At 42.7% G+C, this 23060-nt stretch overlaps 1 protein-coding gene across 1 annotated transcript in view; it reads left to right on the top strand.

Moving 5' to 3' along the window:
* The window catches only part of LOC126106176 (luciferin sulfotransferase-like), a 71852-nt gene that overhangs the window by 33576 nt on the left and 15216 nt on the right, over positions 1–23060 (top strand). The window contains exons 3-4 of the mRNA XM_049912414.1: positions 13887–14028; positions 21372–21492. Of these exons, the coding sequence (XP_049768371.1) occupies positions 13887–14028; positions 21372–21492 (263 nt within the window). The remainder of the gene's footprint in view (positions 1–13886; positions 14029–21371; positions 21493–23060) is intronic.

The following is a 23060-nucleotide window of genomic DNA, read 5'->3' as shown; positions in this document are numbered from 1 at the left end:
TCCTGTCCTTCCTTGTTACCCTACACATCCACATCACCATCCTCATTTCCGCCACTTCCATCTTCCTTTCCTGGGCTACTGTGATTGGTCATGTCTCTGCCACGTATATCATAGCAGGCCTTACCAACGACTTGTACAGTTTCCCTTTCAACCCAGTCCTCACCTTCTTGTCACACAACACTCCACTCATTTTCCTCCAATTGTTCCAACCGCAATTTATTCGGTGTTGTATCTCGCTTTCCAGTCCTCCGTCCCTCTGTATGTACGACCCCAGGTATTTAAATTTGCACACCGATTTCAGCTCATCATCCTGGATCTTGCAAGACCTCATCTGCACATCCTTCAGTGCTAAATATTCTGACTTTGTCCCGCTAATTTTCACCCCTCTTTAAAGATTTTTTGATGTATGTAATTATTCCGCAGTTTAGCCTGCAAATGTTGTAAAACGTCATTTTGAACGTTTGAATTGTAATTTTGATGTTGCAGACACCTCTATATATCCGAAGATCAGTAAAGTTATTATTTAGACAGGTTCATTCCGTTCTAGCGGTCGAATGGTGGGCACCGAATAGTTAAAGACTTCAGAAAAATTATGTTTTGGCGTAATTACGTAAGTTGAAACCAAAGATCTTCTTCAATTAGTTTATCCGTTACTACTAGAACCAAGGATAACTGTTAACCAAGATCCGTAACCACAGTTATCTGTGGTAAGCTTATTAAAATTCTGATATGCAGGAAATTTTTAATTATGTAATTTGTGTTCAAGTTAGGCACCACTTGAGTAATTAAATTGATAACGTTTCATTGATATACTTGTAGCGACCGCTACTCACATCGACTGCTGTGTCCGCATACGTTATTTACGTTCGCGCCATCCATAGATACAGTTGTGTCGCGAATTCAGTGACTGCACGCAACAAATAAACGGCGTAAACCGCCAAGTTTGAATCCGTCGCTTGAAGTATGGCTTGAAGCGCCGAATAACATTGTTGCCTACTCCTTAAAGTTATAACTTTTGTTTTTATTTTTTTCTGTTCCCTGGGTACTATTTTTGTTGTTTAAAAGTTACCTATAGCAACTGTGCTTCTTTTTCTGTAATACCAAGTAATAAACCGTTCAAGTAGATTCTCAGTGCGTGTTTGAATATTTATTAAGTACGGGTAGCTCTGCACGACGAAAATATACCCGTCATACTCAATCAGATCTCTATGCTTTGAAAACCATTCCTAGACTCCTTTTGTGCTGTACGTGTCCCTTGACGTTTCCACTTCACTATCACATCGGAAACAGTGGACCTAGGGATGTTTAGGGGTGTGATAGACTTAGATCCATCATATAAGATAAAAGCAACGAAGTACAATTAGGCAATATCAGTGTATAAACCAAAGCCACTTGTTCATAGACAGTTATTTAAATTCCGGTGCAGATACGAAGTCTGCGCACTGTTTTGGGATCTCTAGGTCTTTCTATTTTATCAAGTATTATTTTTTTCTCTATCTTCAGTTTACTGCAACTAATTAAAGACAATTTTAGAGCAGCTGCGTTTTGCTTTTATTTACAAAGCATCTTCTGTTGTGATTCTGGAAATATGGATAGATGAGTTTGTTAATTTTGATTGTTATGGATTAAAAACAGTATTTCCTTATAAAGTTGGCATAAAATTTTCTTACGGTGTTCCTGCGTGTTGTTCACACTTCCTGCAAATCATTGCTATTTCCATCTTTGTTGGCAGAGGTTGAGGTTGAAAGAAGCTACGTTCTACATTTACATTTGGCAGTGTTTTGGCTTTTTTTAAAGCACTTTTTCTTCCGCTGCATTGATTTTTTTCAGTTGGCCCCAATTTGGAGACAGAACTACAGTTACGTGTGTTCCGCATCATCTCAGTGGTACAGTGTTTATGCTTGTTCATTTGTTTTCTGTGTAGGTTGTGAGCGTTGCCAACCTGTGAATTTGTTCCTATGTGTGTCTCGTCTGCACATGTGTGTGTGTGGGGGGGGGGGGGGGAGGGAGGGAGATGCGCACCTCTGCAGATGGCCCCTACATGTAAGTTGACCCAACGACATCGTCAATTGCGATCGCAGTGAGCCAGGCGTCATCGACGTTGGATCGTGAATCAAAGCAAACGTGTCGTCTGGTCACACGAATCACGCTTCTAGTTACACCAGGTCGACTGTCGCGTCCGCATATGCTGTCATCAAGGCGAACGGTTGCTCGAAATATGCACCCGCGCCACGCAATTTATGCCGTGGGCGATATTCAAACTGGGCGTCCGCGGCAGCTATAGTAGGAAGTCAAGGCACCATGACAGCTGCGCGTTACGTGAACATTATTGTGGACCATTTACATTCCTTCGTCTTCCACTTGGTTAACTCCTCGTTTCATAAGGCCACAATCGTGCTACAGTGGTTTCAAGAGCATGATAGTGAATTCTCGTTGATGTCTTGATGACGAAATTCACCTGATCTGAATCTGATGGGACACATCTACGACGCAATCGGACACCAGCACCACGCGCACGTATCAACTGCCCGTACCGCCAGGGTATTGCGAGACTTCCACGTGGACATCTGGTGCCACACACCCGCGGAAACCTACAAAGGAGCTGTCGAATCTATGGCACGTAGAGTCGTTGCTGTATTGCATTCCAAAGGTAGACCAACTCGGTATCACTAAGCAGATCAGCATAATGTTTTGTTTCTTCAGTATATGTCACCATACAAGATATCTGCTGACGCAGCGAGGTGCCCCTTGATCCGCCAAACCACTACAAGTACCAGTCTTAGGTCGAATGTACTGCTGGATCGACCTACAGCTATGGCAACAGATTGCCGCTATGATTCTGCAACTCTATGCGTTACTGCTCGAAAAAAATATTGTGATAAAGGAACAGCATCAAAAAAATTTTTAAAACATTTTTGAAGGACATCATGTTTGTAAGTCAGTGACTTTAAGAGGTTTTCATTACACTATTGCAATTTCGGCCTTAGGCCATTATCAAGTGCTGATATTATGGCTTTAAGTCATGTCAACGTAATGTAAGCTGACACATTTGTATGTCTTTTTTTTTCTTTATTGTGATTTCATTCCCCTGCCCCATATGGGCTGGGGAGGGTTGTCAGCAGCTCAATCCGCCGCTCTTCAGCCGAATGACATGACAGCTAATAAGAAGAAAATTACACATATAAAGGCGATAAAAAAGGAGGACATAAAAACAGAGTAAGGGGAGATAATGGAGGTAAAAATACACTGACATTGAGACGTTCATGTGGGGACAATTAAAAAAGTCGACATAAAGTAAAAAAACACAGTTGGCGATTCATTTGTATGTTTTTTTTCCTTTATTGTAATTTCATGCCTTGTACGAGGCGGGCCAGCAGCAGCCTACATACGCCGCTTTTTGGCTGAAAGAAGAACTGATAGTGAACATGGAGAGAGAAAAACTTACATACATGAATGGTAAAAACAGGAGACATACATAAGAAAGAAAATGAAGGCGTTCGTGGAAGGCACTGGTTTTACAAGAAAGTTCAACAGTGCATACAAATGTAGGCAAACAGTTTTAGACACAAATGAAGAAACACACTGAAGAAAACACTGATGCATATAGATGAAGAGAACACTGTAACACGTTGGTGACCATCTGCGGCACACTGATCAGATGGGGGGGGGGGCTGCCACTGCATGCATGGGACGAGCAGGGGGGAAGGAGGGTGGGGAGATGCCACTGGTAGAAAGGAAGGGGAGGGGAGGGGAGAGGGGAGGGGCGGGTGTGGAAGCCCAGGGAGGGGGGAGGGAGTGGGAGAACTGGGAGAGAGGAGGGGGGAGGGAGAAAGATGGGTGAGGAAGGAGAGACAGAGCCCTGGAGGAAAAGGGGGAAGGAAGGAAAGGAAGGGGAGGATTAGAGCTGATAGGAGGGGTATATGGAAGGAACGAGGAGAGGACATCATCAGGAAGTCGGCGGAAGTCACCTTGGGCAAGGGTGTGGAGATGGAGAGCAGGTGGGATGCAAGAGTACAGGCGCAGCAGTGGATTGGGGTGGGAGAGGATGGGAGAGACAAGCAGGTGGGGATTTGTATGTCATTGTCAATCCAGCTAAATACATTCGTGACGTTTTTACCCAATGCGAGTACACATATTCAAACTTTGTAAAACAACATAATCTGTAAATGCACATGTTAGTTAAACCATCACTAGTCACACATGCATTAGACCACAGCTACAGACTACTGTTTGCAGCTGTGGTCTAATGCATGTGTGACTAGTTATGGATTAACGAACATGTGCATTTACAGATTATCTTGTTTTACGATCTTTAAATATGTGTGTTCGCACTGGTAACAACGACACGAATATATTTAGCTGGATTGACAACGATATACAAATGTGTCAGCTTACATTACGTTGACATGGCCTAAGGCCGAAATTGCAATAGTGTAATAAAAACTTATAACAGTCACTGTCGTAAAGATGATGTCCTTCAAAAACTTTTTTATGACTGTAAATCCCAGCTACAACAAGTGTACTTAAAAAAATTAAATAAGAATGAAAGGACCAGATAATGACAAGGTATAACGCAAATCTTCACACATCATCAAAACTTTTGCAGCGACTCGTTATTCGTGGCGCAAAACACAAAAATTGACTCTGAGGCATGTGTATGTATTCATTTTATTGTGTGCAGATCACCAAATTAAAAAAAAAAATGTTGTGTAGCTATAAAGTCGTTTGCTTCCCGTAGGGGTTTTTCGCAGTACTCCTGAACAACGTCAATACATTGTGCAATGTCCTCTTGTCTGGATGCAGGTTCGAATCCGCCGTGGCACACCACCGATGAGCTCATGGTCCAAGTGCTCCCACTCTTCAATGGGGAGTCTGGGTAAATCGCGCAATATACGTGGTTCACGTCGATGTCCAAAAACGTCCCGTTTCGATTGATCCTTCACATGCTCGACTGGGTTCATGACCGGGGTTCAGGCAGGCCATTCCATTCTGGTGTTTCTGGCGTGCTGACGGAACGTGTTCACGAGAAGAGCAAGAGAGCTACCATCTATCAGGATGAAGTTGTTAGCAAAGTATTGGCAATACGCTCCCATTATTGGCCGGAGAATGTCGCCCCTGCACTGTAGACCAGTGAGGCCTCAAGAGCTGCACTATGGGCCCATGTAATGACACCACAACTCATCACTCCACCACCACCTTGTTGCCTTTGAGGGACACCGTGTTGGAGGAGTTCGATATTATCACAATGTCTCCAGACACGTTGTCTACGATTTTCAGGATTTATAGCTCACGCAGGATACAGTGGCCAATGCGCAGTGACCATTTTTCGTCCAAAGCGCTGGGCCAGTTCATTCGTTGGTTCGGCAGAGGGGACCGACAGTGTATGAAACCTTTCTCAAACGATATTATAGAAACTACTCGGTAAAAAAATCATTATTTCTTTACTTATAGCTTCATGATGACGTGACTATCATTTCGCTGATGCTCATAGGTGAGGAGCAACTAATCATAGCGTATAATGTCCGTTAATTCAAAATTTTCAGGAAAAGCGATAATCTGATATCTACAAACTATTCAACGGAACTTAATGCTGTTTCCACAATTAATTCTGTGTTGGGATATTGAACTCGATTCCACTTTGCAACAGAACAAAATTTGATTAGGATGACTATAAAATCAATCAATGTTTTGGACAATATACGTTTTGATCGGTCGCCTACGACATTACACATATTGATGGGTTTTCAGTGTTAAATATTCATTCACACGAACTTTAACACCTGAAAATAATTATTAAATTACAACAATTTTCAATTGCTTTACATTAGTTACAAAACTTAAAACAACGTAACATTAATATTTACTTGAAGGAATGCTACAAAGCCTCAAATTACATAAAAATACTGTTAAACGCAATAATTTGTTACAGGCAGAGTTACCTAAATTTTGTCCGGTCCTGATTCTTCTTGTAAACAATCACATTCGATATCTTCTGGATTATGTTGTTCTTCTTCTTCCCATTGTGTGCCGAATCTTAAAGTGGGCAGTTTCTTTACATCTTCCCTTTATTCTTCCTTTATCATGTTAAACAACGCTAGTATAGGTCTTTCAGCAGCAGTCAACATCGTAAGTCAACTTTTGCCATTGTTGTGAATGATTTAGAAGAGTCATCGAAGTAATAATGAATTTCTCTTTTAAATTTTACATCCTGATCACTGACACTCTTCAGTTTTGACTTTTTCAAAATTATTCCTTTTACTTCACTGATACCATCTATCTTTCTCCATTCCTTTGAGAGTTCTTTATAATTCTTAAGCTCCCAGTCTTCTCCAATTACCCGTGTTTCCCCAACTTTATTATAGATCTGTACATAGTTCTCTGGATTCAACATTTCTAGAACTTAGCGCAGTATTCTCTCAACTCATCCAAAGACCCTCTCTGCAGGTAACAAGGAATGCCCTCGAAATGGAAAATACACATCCCTTATACGAATGGAGAACTTTACAGTAGCCACAATGCAATAGCATAAATCAGGTGCTGATTTTTATTCTGACCACAACATCCATCAGCAAAGAATCTGAGAGATGTGGTAGTCTGGTCAAAATATGTTTTATAAAGAAAATCTGTGATGACTGATGTCATTTCTTGTGGTTCTCTTCCAGCTTGAGCTTCATTCCATATATAGAAAACAGGGTGTGTGGTTTCTATATTTGTTACACAGAACCTACAAAATGCAATATGTCAGGCGTAATACGTCTCTCCAATATTCAGTTTTGGCAGAGGCTGGAGACTAACTGCAAGTTTTACCTTCATGTGGCAATTGCCTCACTAATTTATGAGAAGCTCGAGCTTTCATCCTATGAGCATAAAGTTTAGTCATTAACATCTTCTTTTGATGTGTATCTACAGCACTCTGAATTTCATGCTGCGTTCTAAGGCAATAACTGCATCTATCGCTGACAACTGAACCAAAACCCAAACTGAATTTGGAGTTGAAAATTCTGGTGAAGAATGATTTTTTAACTTTGAGATCTGTTGCTTCTGAGTTGTATAATTTTAAAACCTTGTTCATATTTAATTCACACGAGAGATATAGTCTTTGCCTTTTGTTCCTATTGTATTGAATTTCGGTGGCTTTCAATTTTGATAAGAATTCTACCACGTGCTTTCTTTTAGTTTCATATTTTGTAGTCTTATGATCACCCCCTCTTTTATCTGTTAGTCCTCTCCCAGATGCAATTCCTTTCGCAATGGTATTTGATCTTGTTTGTCCAGTACCAAAGAGTTTCCTAAAAAATTCAGCACATACATGAATTTCACACGTACTGATTTCACCTGCAATATACAAAAACCAATGTCAGCGTGACACAGTTACTTACTTATTAATGTTCTTTGTTTAGACTGGCACGTTCCAGAGTCTATTGCATCATTTCCTGTTTAGTATCGGTACAAAGATACACCTCATTGAGAAGAAAAATTAAAACGAAAAATAGTGCGAATCTGTATTAAATCCCCAGTGATATTTCATTGTGACAGCTGTTGGTTTTACTTTGGCACTTTCTCCGCGAATGCGCCGACGCTTTGGACTGCTTACGTCCAGAAGATACGATACTTTTTGAGCTTCGTGTTTTTTATTTGATATACACTCCTGGAAATGGAAAAAAGAACACATTGACACCGGTGTGTCAGACCCACCATACTTGCTCTGGACACTGCGAGAGGGCTGTACAAGCAATGATCACACGCACGGCACAGCGGACACACCAGGAACCGCGGTGTTGGCCGTCGAATGGCGCTAGCTGCGCAGCATTTGTGCACCGCCGCCGTCAGTGTCAGCCAGTTTGCCGTGGCATACGTAGCTCCATCGCAGTCTTTAACACTGGTAGCATGCCGCGACAGCGTGGACGTGAACCGTATGTGCAGTTGACGGACTTTGAACGAGGGCGTATAGTGGGCATGCGGGAGGCCGGGTGGACGTACCGCCGAATTGCTCAACACGTGGGGCGTGAGGTCTCCACAGTACATCGATGTTGTCGCCAGTGGTCGGCGGAAGGTGCACGTGCCCGTCGACCTGGGACCGGACCGCAGCGACGCACGGATGCACGCCAAGACCGTAGGATCCTACGCAGTGCCGTAGGGAACCGCACCGCCACTTCCCAGCAAATTAGGGACACTGTTGCTCCTGGGGTATCGGCGAGGACCATTCGCAACCGTCTCCATGATGCTGGGCTGTGGTCCCGCACACCGTTAGGCCGTCTTCCGCTCACGCCCCAACATCGTGCAGCCCGCCTCCAGTGGTGTCGCGACAGGCGTGAATGGAGGGACGAATGGAGACGTGTCGTCTTCAGCGATGAGAGTCGCTTCTGCCTTGGTGCCAATGATGGTCGTATGCGTGTTTGGCGCCGTGCAGGTGAGCGCCACAATCAGGACTGCATACGACCGAGGCACACAGGGCCAACACCCGGCATCATGGTGTGGGGAGCGATCTCCTACACTGGCCGTACACCACTGGTGATCGTCGAGGGGACACTGAATAGTGCACGGTACATCCAAACCGTCATCGAACCCATCGTTCTACCATTCCTAGACCGGCAAGGGAACTTGCTGTTCCAACAGGACAATTCACGTCCGCATGTATCCCGTGCCACCCAACGTGCTCTAGAAGGTGTAAGTCAACTACCCTGGCCAGCAAGATCTCCGGATCTGTCCCCCATTGAGCATGTTTGGGACTGGATGAAGCGTCGTCTCACGCGGTCTGCACGTCCAGCACGAACGCTGGTCCAACTGAGGCGCCAGGTGGAAATGGCATGGCAAGCCGTTCCACAGGACTACATCCAGCATCTCTACGATCGTCTCCATGGAAGAATAGCAGCCTGCATTGCTGCGAAAGGTGGATATACACTGTACTAGTGCCGACATTGTGCATGTTCTGTTGCCTGTGTCTATGTGCCTGTGGTTCTGTCAGTGTGATCATGTGATGTATCTGACCCCAGGAATGTGTCAATAAAGTTTCCCCTTCCTGGGACAATGAATTCACGGTGTTCTTATTTCAATTTCCAGGAGTGTAGAAAACATTGAACGTTTAGTGGGATAGAGCAGCAATTAAAATGACCCTCTCTATGTTGGCAGTTAGGATCAAAATTCATTAAACGAAGATCTTTATCACGATATTTAGTACAAAAAGAATAAGAAAGTGCTATTTATCGTGACATTATTAACTGATGAATGTTACAGAAACAAATACTATTTTTCTAATCAGAGGGTACAAACAGAAGATTTACCTGATTTCAGTTTCCACTTCTCTTTTTGCTTTCTTCTTCATTGTTCCACGATTTTTAACACTCTTCCTCTACAGTCACACTTTCCTCTTCTAAATACATAGGACGCAGCACAGGCAAAACACAACAGGATACTGCTCCTATGCAGTACTAACAATAACGATTTTGCTAAAACGATGATAAACGGTACAAGAAGGCAACAATGCCGATTAAAGCTTTGAACAGCCGCAAGTATTGACAAAAGTTAAACTCGACAGTACTGCCAAAGTAGATGAAACAAAAGCAAACTGAAACGTAAATGGTGGACATTATATTTTCTCATTCGTTCAATGATGTGGACAATGTACGATTTGTTTTAACCGCTCATTTTCAAGATAGTTTTTCGGAGTTTCAATATACAGATAGGCGCAATCTGATTGGTAGGTCATGTGGAGCACGTAAAATACCACCGGAAACTATATCAAACCCAATTTTGTCCACAGGTGGACAATATACGTTTTGATTGGTTGCTCCTCAGTTATTGTAATATTAACGTAGAAGTAAGACAATGCGTGAAATTTGAAAAAAGTTTGTAATGGAAAATAGAGGTCGCTATGATTTCGCGTTTGGTTCGTATTACACAATATGTTGCGGCGTATGAAATTTAGCTAACATATCGAATTTTTCTTTAGACTTGGTTGGAGGCCTCTACAGACTTGGTTTGAGGTCTCTATCCGCCGCCAATCTCGAGAAAACTGATCTGATGTAGCACACTTATTAACAATCGCACCGCGCCAGCGATAAAGCCAGAAGGAAATATTTAAAACATTCCTCATATTTCATAAACGGTTTGAGATATCAAAATGAGATTTTGGCCAATGATAGCATGCAAAGAGGAAAGTATTTTTCTGAATAATTATTATGCAAAACTTCATTATCTACAGTGTTATTCCATTTACTACAGACTTCTTCGATGAGAGAATGCAATTTTTAAGGATCATCTTAGTTGCTGAACGAGAAATCCTATAAGCTTTCGAACAACATAATGGTGGACACTGCAGGTTTATATTGCACCGAGAATGTGCTTTTTCATACGCCACTTATTTTGCTTTTCCTTAGTTTCTCATTTAATAAACTTAATAAACCACTTTTTCGAAATTCTTTTGCAACTGCGTCTGCACAGCATGTTAGTGAGGTGAGACTGTGGTTTGGCAACAGAAGCAAATTTTAACATGAAAACCAGAGAAATGTGTAGGTTTTAGTCGAAATTCGTCACTCATGATGCTTCTCTGAAAGTTAGAAATGGTTACCAATCCAGGCGAAAATAAATCGCCCTACACCGAACCCAGGGTTATTATGCGGTTTGGCCCTCAGTGGACCCCCACGGGAACGTCTCACACCAGACGAGCTGAATGTTTGCGAGGTAGAGCATTTATGGTGTACGCGTACGTGAAGACTGTTTGCGCAGCAACCGCCAACATAGCGTAACTGAGGAGGAATAATGGGAACCAGCTCGCATTCGCCGAGGCAGATGGAAAACCGCCTAAAAACCATCCACAGGTTGGCCAGCGCACCGGACCTCGACGCTAATCCGCCGGGCGGATTCCTGCCGTCTTCCCGTCAGGAAACTAGTGTGTGAGACTTCACGGCTAACCGGGCGGGCAATTTGCCCGTAATGTCACCCCTGTGAAAGGATTTTTAATTTTGTAACAGTGTCGATATGTAATGGTAATTTATCGGAAAAATTTTGCTCCCTAAAGATTTCTATTGAAAGGAAGCAGTAGCAAGATAAACGAGAATCGAACCAAGGTTCTGTTAGCAATCGAGCAAACTATGATTATGTAAAAAGAAACAGTCGGCAGCCTAATTAAGCAAATTTCTACCCCTACTAGCATATTAATAAAGGAAGTTTACTGTGTGGCTTGACTTTACTCGATATTAAACTTCTGTTTTACTGATAAGATAGTCCGCCCCTGGTAGCTGAGTGGTTACCGCGACGGAATGCCATACCTAACGGGCCGGGTTCGATTCCCGGCTGGCTCGGAGATTTTCTCCACTCAGGGACTGGGTGTTGTGTTGTCCTTACCATCACCATTTCATCCCCATCGACACGCAAGTGGGGGCCGGCCGGGGTGGCCGTGCGGTTCTAGGGGCTACAGTCTGGAGCCGAGCGGCCGCTCCGCTCGCAGTTTCGAATCCTGCCTCGGGCATGGATGTGTGTGATGTCCTTAGGTTAGTTTGGTTTAATTAGTTCTAAGTTCTAGGAGACTGATGACACCATTGAACGAGGGTAAGTCAACTATTATCCGCAATTTAATTATATTTTTGTTTATTTTAGTAGTACTGTCGTTTTACGTTGATGACGCATGCTTTGTTTATTTGTTGTTATATCTTTGCAATTTTAAAGCTGCTAAGTTAGTTTCGTTACCACTGCCGTGCCGTTAATCATGGCTGCTCCGTTGTCAAATTTCAGTGATCCGTTTTCTGTGGTCGGAAGGCGTATCAGGGGCCGAAATTTATCGAAGACTTTCGGTACAGTACGAGAACAGTGTTTTGCCACAATGGAGTGTCTACGAATGGATTGCAAATGCCGGCCGAGTGGCCCTGCGGTTCTAGGCGCTACAGTCTGGAGCCGAGCGCCCGCTCCGGTCGCAGGTTCGAATCCTGCCTCGGGCATGGATGTGTGTGATGTCCTTAGGTTAGTTAGGTTTAATTAGTTCTAAGTTCTAGGCGACTGATGACCTCAGAAGTTAAGTCGCATAGTGCTCAGAGCCACTTGAACCATTTTGATTGCAAATTTCCGAAATGGTCGCACAAGTGTTACGCACGATCAAGGAGCCGGACGACCGTTTACCGCCACAAATGAAGAAACCATTGAGCATTCACGTGAAACGATTCTCTTAGACAGACGATTAACTATTGACGAAGTGGAACATCGTCTGACAATTAGTCACTGCTCTGCATACGAAATCATCCACGACAGACTTGGGTTTCATAAAGTTTGTGCGAGATGGGTCCCAAAACAACTCACACACTTGCATAAACAAACGCGCTTGGACATCTGCAAAAAACATTTGGATCGCCATGGTAACGAAGGGGGCAACTTCTTAGGATCATTACTGGTGACAAAACACGAATCCATCATTACGAGCCGGAGAGTAAACAACAGTGTGTGGAATGGAAACATCCAAATTTGCCATGCAAAAAAAGTTCAAGACCCGACCGTCCGCAGGAAAACTGATGCTTACGGTATTTTGGGACGCACAAGGTCCAGTGCTGGAACATTATGGGGAAAGGGGCGCAACAATAAACAGTGTACGTTACAGTGAGATGCTTACTGCCAGGCTAAAGCCTGCAATTCGAAGCAAACGCCGAGGATTGCTGTCAAAAGGTGTTGTGTTGTTGCACGACAATGACCGTCCGCATACTGCTGCCCACACTGCTGAAACACTGCAGAAACTCAAATTTGATGTACTGGATCATCCTCCATATAGTCCTGATCTTGCCCCTTCTGATTATCACTTGTTTGGTTCTCTCAAACAGACATTAAGGAACCGTGATTTGCCTCGGACGATGTAGTGAAAGAAGAGGTGCATTCCTGGCTCGCTGCTCAACCTAGAACCTTCTTTTATGAGGGCATCAGGAAGCTCGTACAACGATGGTCCAAGTGCGTTGAAACGCAAGGAGACTATGTCGAAAAATGATGTTTTATAAGTTTCCTATTTGATTACAATAAAATTTTATAACTACTTTGCGGATAATAATTGACTTACCCTCGTAGATAATATCGGTAGCAGTGTTACAAAGGTACAAACAGACACGAGTTTCTTCTGTGAACAACACCTCACGCCAATCCTGGGGCATCCATTGTGCATGATCTCTTGCCCATCTGTAACCGAGTCCATGCTGTTGCTGTGTAGGACATGATACTTCCCATGGTCATCGAGAATGGAGGTTCGGCTCATGCTATCGTCACAAAGCAGTTCGATTCGGTACATGAAGTCTTGTAGGCTCTTCGAACGCCATATTCACTTTTGGATCACTCATCCCACGATTCCCTTCACTGGAAGGTCGTAGCTGTCGATCATTCTGTCACCTGTCGAGCGTGGACGGCCTTTGCAGTGTAATTCCTTGATGCTACTTGTCATCTGTGACCGATTCCATGTCTGCACCACATCACTTTGTGCCCGATGCACATGTTGAGCAACAGTCATGGTTGACAAGCCTTCTGTGCGTAATTTGATGTTGCATATCCGATCACAATTCGGGACTGTCCTTCGCAGCATGACGGATGCTCGCTCTACTGGTGTTTTACTTTCAACCAAAATGCTGCAATCCATTCAAGTGCGGCGTGCTACCCATACGTAGCGCTCGTGGTAACTGCGTGTTCAAACAACATCAGGGGTGACCATCCCAAAGGTACAGGAACGATCAGAGTAGCAACATACCTGGACGACGTATGCAACAGGTGCATACGCTGAGACGAGTTCATCAGTGAAATTCCCTGAGAAAGCATACATTCCCATACGGGGACATACGCTGCTTTTATTTTCCATCAACTCTTGACCTCCCTCCAGATACGGGAGCCATGCTCAACGTCAGTCTTAGGACGCATCGTATGTTTTCCAGATTGTCGTCGCTCGCCACGGGCCGCAAGAAGCCGCCCACGCACTTCATCGACATCGTGAAGAACTCCAGATCGCCGAGGCTGATCAAGAGCCACCTGCCAGTAGAACTTCTGCCCAGGCAGCTCTGGACCGTCAAACCCAAGGTATGTCTCCTGCCTCTCGTAAAATCACACAGCCAGGCTGCAAAGCAATGGTCTATCGTAGCGACTGGCCACATTCAGTCTCATTGTAGCCGATTTACGGTAATGTCTACAACCACATCCTGTGTACTTTACTTGTCGGTAGTGTGATGGTAGCTATTTATTTATTGTGTGGTGAAAACAAATACATATATACAACATTCATGGACAAATATTCTCAATCACAAGCTCATTCAACGCTACATCTCCTGATCTGGTTCCCTTATCCATTCGATGGTTTCATCTGATGCATGGTGACTGTCCATTATCCTTCTTTTCTACACTGGACAGTCAGTAACAGTATGTCGCATTGTCTGTAAGGAGGCCTCACAGCCACAGTTGCAGAACTAACCTATCCCCGCTTGTGCATTAGGTAAACATACCCAGTTCATGATCCTCCATTAACGTTTGGGGACATCGTATCTTTGTAGAGATGGGTCATTAGCGAACTAACGGATCCAAAGGAACGGTTCACCAAGATGAACGAGCGATGAATGAATTCTAAGGAGCGGTCTTTCATATTTCACTTCGGTCGCGGCTTTCTACTTCCAGTTCATGAGAATGGGAAACGGACGGTCTCGTTCCCGCAAAGGCACGTCGGCCGGTCTCGTTCCAGCCTCGGTCTCGTTCCCGCCTGTCTCGGTCTCTGTCTCACTCGGCCGGACTCGTCCTTCTTCGGGTGGCCACTCGTCGCAGTTCTACTGCTGACTGCTCATAGTTGGTTCAGTACCGAGTTTTTGTTGTCTGTTTCGTTCACTTCACACGTCCATTCTACATTTGTTTCAAACCTTTTTTGAACTCTGAACTTCTGGTTCTTTTCGTATTCTATTCAGCGTCCACAGTCGGTAATTAAAATGTATTTTATAATTACGTAAAATACATTAAAATTACGTGGTATGTAATACATACATCTTTTCAGGTAACCTTACTTCACTATTTCGATAAACAACAGAACAAATACTTGTAAAAATGTAAGATTTTTTGTTATTACACATGCAAAGGACGTCGGCACGGCACGCACGAGTGGCCATTTTCCGTCTTTTTTTGATCCAAGGTAAAACAGCATGTCCATTGTCATGGAAGACAGACCGACATACAACCAAACGAAGCCCGCGCTTCGTAACCGAGTGTATGGTGTCTTATTTTGTAAAGAGAATATGATAACTCCCACAATATTATTTCAGTGGTACAGGGTGGTGCACGAAAAATCGGCCCCGAGTACTAGACTGCTCACTGTCGCTTACCAATGGTCATCTACTGTTTCGAAGTTGTTTGAATTAGCTTATTTGTTATTTCTTCACTGCGTAATTAAACATGTTTACCTATTCTGCTCGTGCGTTTGTACTCGGGGCCGGTTTTTTGTGCGCCGCCTTATACTACTTCACTGCGATCAGACACCTAAAGCTACAGTTTGCTAAACGAGATGTTTTGCAGAATCACGAAAATTACAAGTGTGTGAGAATTCTGTTATGAATAAAAACTCTGTACTCCAGGGCGGAGGCAAGTGCCCTCTCTTGGCAGCTTCTATGTTCAGTCACCTATGCTACTAATTTTCAATTTTTCATAACAACCATATACCAAGCACAATGAGCGGTGAACAAATAAAAATGATCGGTTCCCAAAAAAGAGCAATCACCAGTGAACTAGTTCCCAAGGATGACTGACTTTGACCATCTCTAAATCTTTGTATCTTGCACGGGAAGGATCTCAAGGTTATGTTTGTTGACTACAGATGACTGCTCCCATTTGGGTTTCCGAGAATGGTTGGCATTGAAAGGGGACCCAACAAGGTTGTCTACTGTACGTCACGACCGTTTCCTTGATTTGAAGCGTTGGCGTTCAGCTTATGCAGTGTCTCCATAAAAGGGTAGCTGAGTACTGATCTCAAGTTACACAGATCTTCAGGAGAACTTGTGATCTTCTCAGAACTGGAGAACAGATGGTTCAAATGGCTCTGAGCACTATGGGACTTAACATCTATGGTCATCAGTCCCCTATAACTTAGAACTACTTAAACCTAACTAACCTAAGGACATCACACACATCCATGCCCGAGGCAGGATTCGAACCTGCGACCGTAGCAGTCGCGCGGCTCCGGACTGAGCGCCTAGAACCGTTAGACCACCGCGGCCGGCCGAACTGGAGAACAGATGTTGCTGAGAACAGGAAGTCGTAGAGTGTTCGTACTCCGAATACATCCTGTAATTATTCGCCAGCCGTTATGGCCGAGCGGTTCTAGGCGCTACGTCTGGAACCGCGCGACCGCTACGGTCGGAGGTTCGAATCCCGCCTCGGGCATGGATGTGTGTGATGTCCATAGATTAGTTGGGTTCAAATAGTTCTAAGTTCTAGGGGACTGATGACCTTAGAAGTTAATTCCCATAGCGCTCAGAGCCATTTGAACCACTTTTTGTAATTATTCGCATTGCCGTTGAGTTGCACATGTATCTTCATGTCCAAATGGTTCAAATGGCCCTGAGCACTATGGGACTTAACATCTGAGGTCATCAGTCCCCTAGAACTACTTAAACCTAACTAACCTGAGGACATCACACACATCCATGCCCGAGGCAGGATTCGAACCTGCGACCGTAGTAGCAGCGGGGTTTCCGACTGAAGCGCCTAGAACCGCTCGGCCACAGCGGCAAGCAAACTTACTTAGCATATGGCACAAAATTTCCCGTCGTCTTCATTCGCACTGTCTTAAAACTTTCTCACACTAGTTCGTACTGCGTTCATCAGTAGAACAATGAGCTACATATTCACTTCAGACCACATTCACACTAATAAAAACATATACAAAACTGTACAAACTTAAATAAGCAAAAAAGCCTTCGAGAAATAAAAAGAAGAATTCATAAAAAATTTTCTTGACCTGTTTCCTGAATGTCTCTGTATACTCCTGGACTATGGTGGATGAAAGTTAGAACTGCGTACTCGGCTGAACGCGCTTCAGGCCATCTGTCACTGTGCACGCATGACATACAGCCTCTATAAAGGAGCGATATAAGGCGCCACGCCTCAATGCTTTCATGCATAATTTTAATCCCAAACTGGAAGCTTTCCTTTATTTCCGTCATTGATTCTTAGATGTATAGACTGAACAGCAGAGGCGAAAGGCAGAGGCGAAATGCTACATCTGAATAAGCTTGACTTGTTACAGGGCCAAATAAACTTCTGTATTGGTTACTGATGCGACAGTATGCAAGGGAACTACAGGAATTCGGAGAGCAGCTGTTTATAACCAATAACCGCACAGTTTGTAATCACCTCATTGGTACCGGGTCATTTCTCTTCCTCCAGTACTTGCTGAACAACTATCACTTTCTGCATAGGTTTCGCATTAACAGTCTTTGTCTCGCAACCGTAAGTCGATACTGCTAATGTACAGTAAATGTGAACTTCGACTTTTATGAGGAGCAATAATGAAGTTTTAATTATCATCTCAGAACTTTTATGAGGAGCAATAATAAAGTTTTAATTATCATCTCAAAAAAATAAAGTTATGCAATTATTTGTCTATTTGTCTGCAAGTAAACGTGTGTAGTCCGCCCCTCGTGGTCTCGCGGTAGCGTTCTCGCTTCCCGAGCACGGGGTCCCGGGTTCGATTCCCGGCGGGGTCAGGGATTTTTCCTGCCTCGAGATGACTGGGTGTTGTTGTGTCGTCTTCATCGTCATCATTCATCCCCATTACGGTCGGAGGAAGGCAACGGCAAACCACCTCCATTAGGGCCTTGCCTAGTAAGGCGGTGCGGGTCTCCCGCATCGTTCCCCTACGCGCTGTAAAGAAGCGTGAGACTTCATTTCCATTTTTCAAACGTGTGTAATCTTGGTACATGCACTGGTAGGGGACCCAAAACAAATGGCGAAGCGCGTCGGTGAAGCAGAGTGTCAGGTGATTGAACTCACGCAAAATAACGTGGGACCACTGCGCGGTATCACGTTCTCGTCTTGTATCCAGCCCGCTGTTTCGAGAGGCCTGCCGACCTGCACACCTCGGGTGTTCCTGTTGTTCTGTCATTATTACGCGGAACGCTGTCAGACTCTTTGTCCATTGTAGGTGCAGAGAACATTCTCACAAGTTGGCATGTGTGGTTATATGCAATGTCATTCAGTTTATGTTGGAAGAGGCAAGTGAGGAAGCAGATGTATTATAAAAAAGCATGCTGGAGAGGGTTGCGGGAATCGGTTGCTGTTCCACTCGCTTAGTAAAGAGGATAAAGAAGGACAGGGGAAAACATAGCTACATGTTCTTCCCGAGGCTTCATCACTGCGGGAAAGAATAGAAAGAAGAAGAAAAAATTAAATATTTAGGTAATAGTAATTTCATGCATGTCGATGGACAGGTGCAACTCGTTAGATTACACATTACTTCGGCAACTTGTAGGTCTCTAATCTATCCCAGTTACCCAACGAGGGAAAGAAGACCTAGGTTTAGTATGGAATCCTAGCGATGCGTTGTTCCTGATAATTTTTTACATCACGGACAGGTGAACGTTGGATTAAAAGCAGATAGAAAATTTTCCTTATCCGACTGGGATTCAGTGCCGTGCTCCAGCTGTTTCAGGCCAGGGGTCTCGGTTGGTCAGACAGTTGCAGCATATATGCTGCTGCCGAAAAGGAATTGCCCCAGGACACTCACTTTTTCATTTTGGGTCCTCTACCGGCGTTGTGCGGTTCTGTGACGCCGAGTTTCGATGTGCACCACGACTGTAGATGTGTACCTGCAAACAGACAGATAATTAATCGTGCAGCTTTATTTTTCCGAGATGATGATCAGAACATTATGAATACGCCTCGCATTCTACTGTGTATTTCTGTTACTAAGAATAGTTTTTGTGATTTCTATTCTGAATTTCCTTCTAAACTGATTAAATCTACCGAAAGTGGAGATGTAATATTGATTTATACAGCCCTTCAATGTATTAACATGAGCTGAGTAAAAGTCACGTTTCGAAGGACGTTACGTAAAAATTTGGCTGAAACAGGCTCAGAAGCTTTCACAGAATATTTAACTCGACTGATAAAAATATTTACTCATTACTCCATTTTATAATTTCAGGCACGCCTTTGGTGGAGTTGTCTGTCTGTACATAATTCTGGAATTTCCATGTGTGCTACTTTGCACCGAGATTAAATTCTTTCTGTTCAAACACCATTATCTTTATTCTTCTCTCCATTCTTCATTTCTGGAATGGCTCCGTACACGCCATCCTACATTACTTCTGGAATGTCATTTTTCTGTTATGAATTATCCACATTTCTGATTTAAAGAAATTATTGAACGTTTGTATAATTTTTTCCCCTTGCTTTATACTGCAGTTATTTGTTGAGTCGTAAGTTATTTTAATTTTGAAATCTAATGTCTACCCAACTTAAGTTTATCTTTCGTCATCTTCATAATGGTTTTGTTTTCAATAGTTTATGTAATAAAATTTCCATTATCTCTTATCACATCTTCAGTGGGTAGTTAAACTGATGATAAGTTACCGAAAATTATGCATATATTTTACCTTTATAGTCTACCATGTGCAAATGAACATATTATCAAGATCATATAACCGAAAAAATAAAATTCAAATAGTACCTTTGTAAGAGCTATTGTGGTAACACGCAATACAGTACTACGCTATATCGCAGTATCTAGCCTTTGTAAGAATATACAAAGAAGGTGAGAAAATAATGAACAAAATTTACAGGTATTGAAATATCAGAGTTCAAATGGTTCAAATGGCTCTGAGCACTATGTGACTTAACTGCTGAGGTCATCAGTCCCCTTGAACTTAGAACTACTTAAACCTAACTAACCTAAGGACATCACACACATCCATGCCCGAGGCAGGATTCAAACCTGCGAGCGTAGCGGTGGTGCGGTTCCAGACTGTAGCGCCTAGAACCGCTTGGCCACTCCGGCCGGCCAATATCAGAGTACATAACTTTTATACAACTGTAAAAATATAAATGTTATAATAAAGTATGAAATAGGCTAATGAAAGATTATAGAGTATTTAGAAATGTAAAAATTGATGAAAATGGGTAAAATGTTACAACATAGCTTAAAATATTACAATAAAATACAGTGTGCTAATTAGTTTAGTTAATGTGCAAAAGAATTAGAAGCGACGTCGTCCTAGATGCTAAACCACTCTCAGCACTTCCTATAGTGCCAAAGTTAATAAAGGTAAAATGAATGGCCACTGAAAAATGAGCGACAGGAAAACGTCGAATCCTTTGCCTAACTAGGGAGTAGAATTACATCGGATGATAAATCAAAAGAGTATATTGCTACCTGAATCCGTCAGGCAAAAGCTGATTTTAACTAGAGAAGAAACCTTTTCACGTCTTGCTGTACAGACAAATATCTAAGGAACGACCATATAAAGACATTTGTTTGGAGTCTGCTGCTGTACGGAAGTGAAGCGTGGACACTCGGAGAAGCAGAAAAACATAAAATAATAATCTTAGAGATGTGGTGCCACCGCGTAATGCTCAAGGTTTCCTGGGTAGAGAAGATACCAAATGATGAGGCTCTCCAGAGAGTAGAGGAAGAGAAGCTTTGTCTCCTGAAACTCATCAGACACAGTAGGTACACTGAGAGTTGATGGCTTCATTAAAGGTATTATTGAAGGGACAGTAGAAAGGAAGGACACAAAAGGCAGACTGAGGTTCGAATACATCAAACGCATCATGGAGGATACCAAATGCACCACCTACACCTATACCACTCTCAACAGGACAACCGAAGACAGAAATCCATGACGAACTACTGCTAACCAACCGGAGGACCGAAGACCTAAGAAGAAGATTGGTTTTAATGCAGCTCTATCCACGCAAGTGTGTCCTGTGCAAGTCTCTTCCATCTCTGCACAACTAGCGCAACCTACAATCTTTACGTCCTACCCCCCCCCCCCCTACATACACACGCACGCACACATTCTCTCTCTCTCTCTCTCTCTCTCTCACACACACACACACACATACACACACTTGTATATAATTGACTATTCTTTGCTGCCTCAGGATGTCCTATCAATGGATCACCTCATTTACTCGTACCATACATTCATTTTCTCCCCATTTCGAAACAGTACATCTTCCTTAGTTAACTAATGTATCCTGCTAAACGTTACGCGGGTGGTTCAACAAATATTAAACGTATGCAGTGGAGAGCAAATTATGAAAAATTCGTGATTTAGACAGTACCATTACTTAGAGGATCGTGTATTAAAAATCAGTATTGATCATTTCAGGGTAATGGTTCCTTCAATAGAATTGTATCGGCATGGTCGTGTTCTGGAATGTTCCAGATAATATACGTGACTCGGAACGTGAAAGATGTGATCGTGTCCTACCTCAACCACCACCAACTGTGGGTCGGCTGCTCTCTCACGGCTGACGAATTTGCAGAGTGCTTCATGGAAAACATACGTAAGTGAATGTTTTCGTTATACGTCAGTGAACCTCTAATCCTTTAAAAAGTCGAACTCCCATCCATGAAACAGCTTCAAAAGTCTGGTTACAAATGAATTAACGTGTTAAATATTTGAAGTTAACCCTTTCAGATCGTCTGGCTACAACTGCGTACATTAGCTTTTTTTGTGGCTTAGCAGCAACAGAAGTATTTTTGCCGGTCGAAAACTGAGGTACACATTTGTGCATGTTCACAATTGCTGCCAACTCTTGGACATCACTATGAAAAAATCTACAAATAAATGTAGCAGTGCCCAGCGGGAACGTGACCAACAGAACACACGGAGTTGGTTGGTTTACTATATTCCACTGTATAACTGAATACTGTTATTGTTATTTTTCACGGTAATTATAGAACTATAATTTATTGTTTGTTACAATAAAGTATATTTTGTAATTTATTTATTTTAGTCCATAAAAATGAAATTTTGTGTACAAAGTATGATTTGAAAACGGGTACACATCTTTTTATAAATCTTGCAACTAAAATTATTTTAAAAAATCGTCGAGAAGCATTACCACATAAAGAAAAATTTTCCTTTCTCCAGAAAAAACTCAGGTCTGAAAAGGTTAAGCATATAAGCAAGAAAAAGTTTGAAATTACTTTTGAAGTTTGTTGGAACTCGCTGAGTTCGCTCATCTTCAAATACTGGATGAACATACAGTCTGGGTGATTTCCGCGTCATGAGTTACCCTGACTCAAGAGACGTACACAGGTCCTAACTTTAACGATTGTCTAATTGTATTAAACTTTTAACATATCATTATACCTTGTAATGAGTAGAGTGTGACAAAGTCATAAATTTGGTCAATAATTACATGAAATATGGAAAAATCTAAGATGTGTTGCCCTTGAAAACTGTGAGAAAATTTGCAGCTGGGACCGTGCACCACTGACCATGAGCAGGGTCTGCCATTTTGAAACATAGGTGAGCAATACTTGAAGAAACTGTTGGCACAAGCAAAGATAAGTTTGTTTACCACTGTTTAGCAGGGATGTCGCATGGGTGGGTGTGTACAGATGAACATATTAATAGAGTGCAGTGAGCATAGCCATACCGAGGGAGAACGTGAAATGCTTAGAAAGCAATGAATCGTCTGCACACCTCTCAATGCACTTGGGCTCACAAGGAAATCGCCAATTTGGCCTCATATGTTAAGGAGAAAAAATAATCAGTTACATTATTCTTTGAATCCCAACAATATGAAAAAAATATAATTTTAAAAATGTTCACAAAATCAACGTTCACAATCATAGAAGAAGAAATTAGTCGAAAGGGAGCGCTTAGTTGTTTTAAGAAGGTGGTTCCACTTTGGAGTACAATTTTAATAAATTTCACAAAATTAAACATCATTATCTCAGAAATCAACGAATAGAAGAAGAAATTGGTAAAAGGTAAACAATCAATTGTTTTAAGGAGATGTTTTCACTTTGGAACCACTAGGATACACAGTTCTCAATCAGCGTCATTTCATGTGATACATTTGAAAAGAAATTCGCATTTTTCCTTGATACAATCCCATAT

Source organism: Schistocerca cancellata, chromosome 10 (genome assembly GCF_023864275.1).
Source record: "Schistocerca cancellata isolate TAMUIC-IGC-003103 chromosome 10, iqSchCanc2.1, whole genome shotgun sequence".
NCBI classification, from domain to species: Eukaryota; Metazoa; Arthropoda; class Insecta; order Orthoptera; family Acrididae; genus Schistocerca; species Schistocerca cancellata.
Note: the sequence above shows the minus strand (reverse complement) of the source record. Positions and strands in the feature narration are given on the sequence as shown.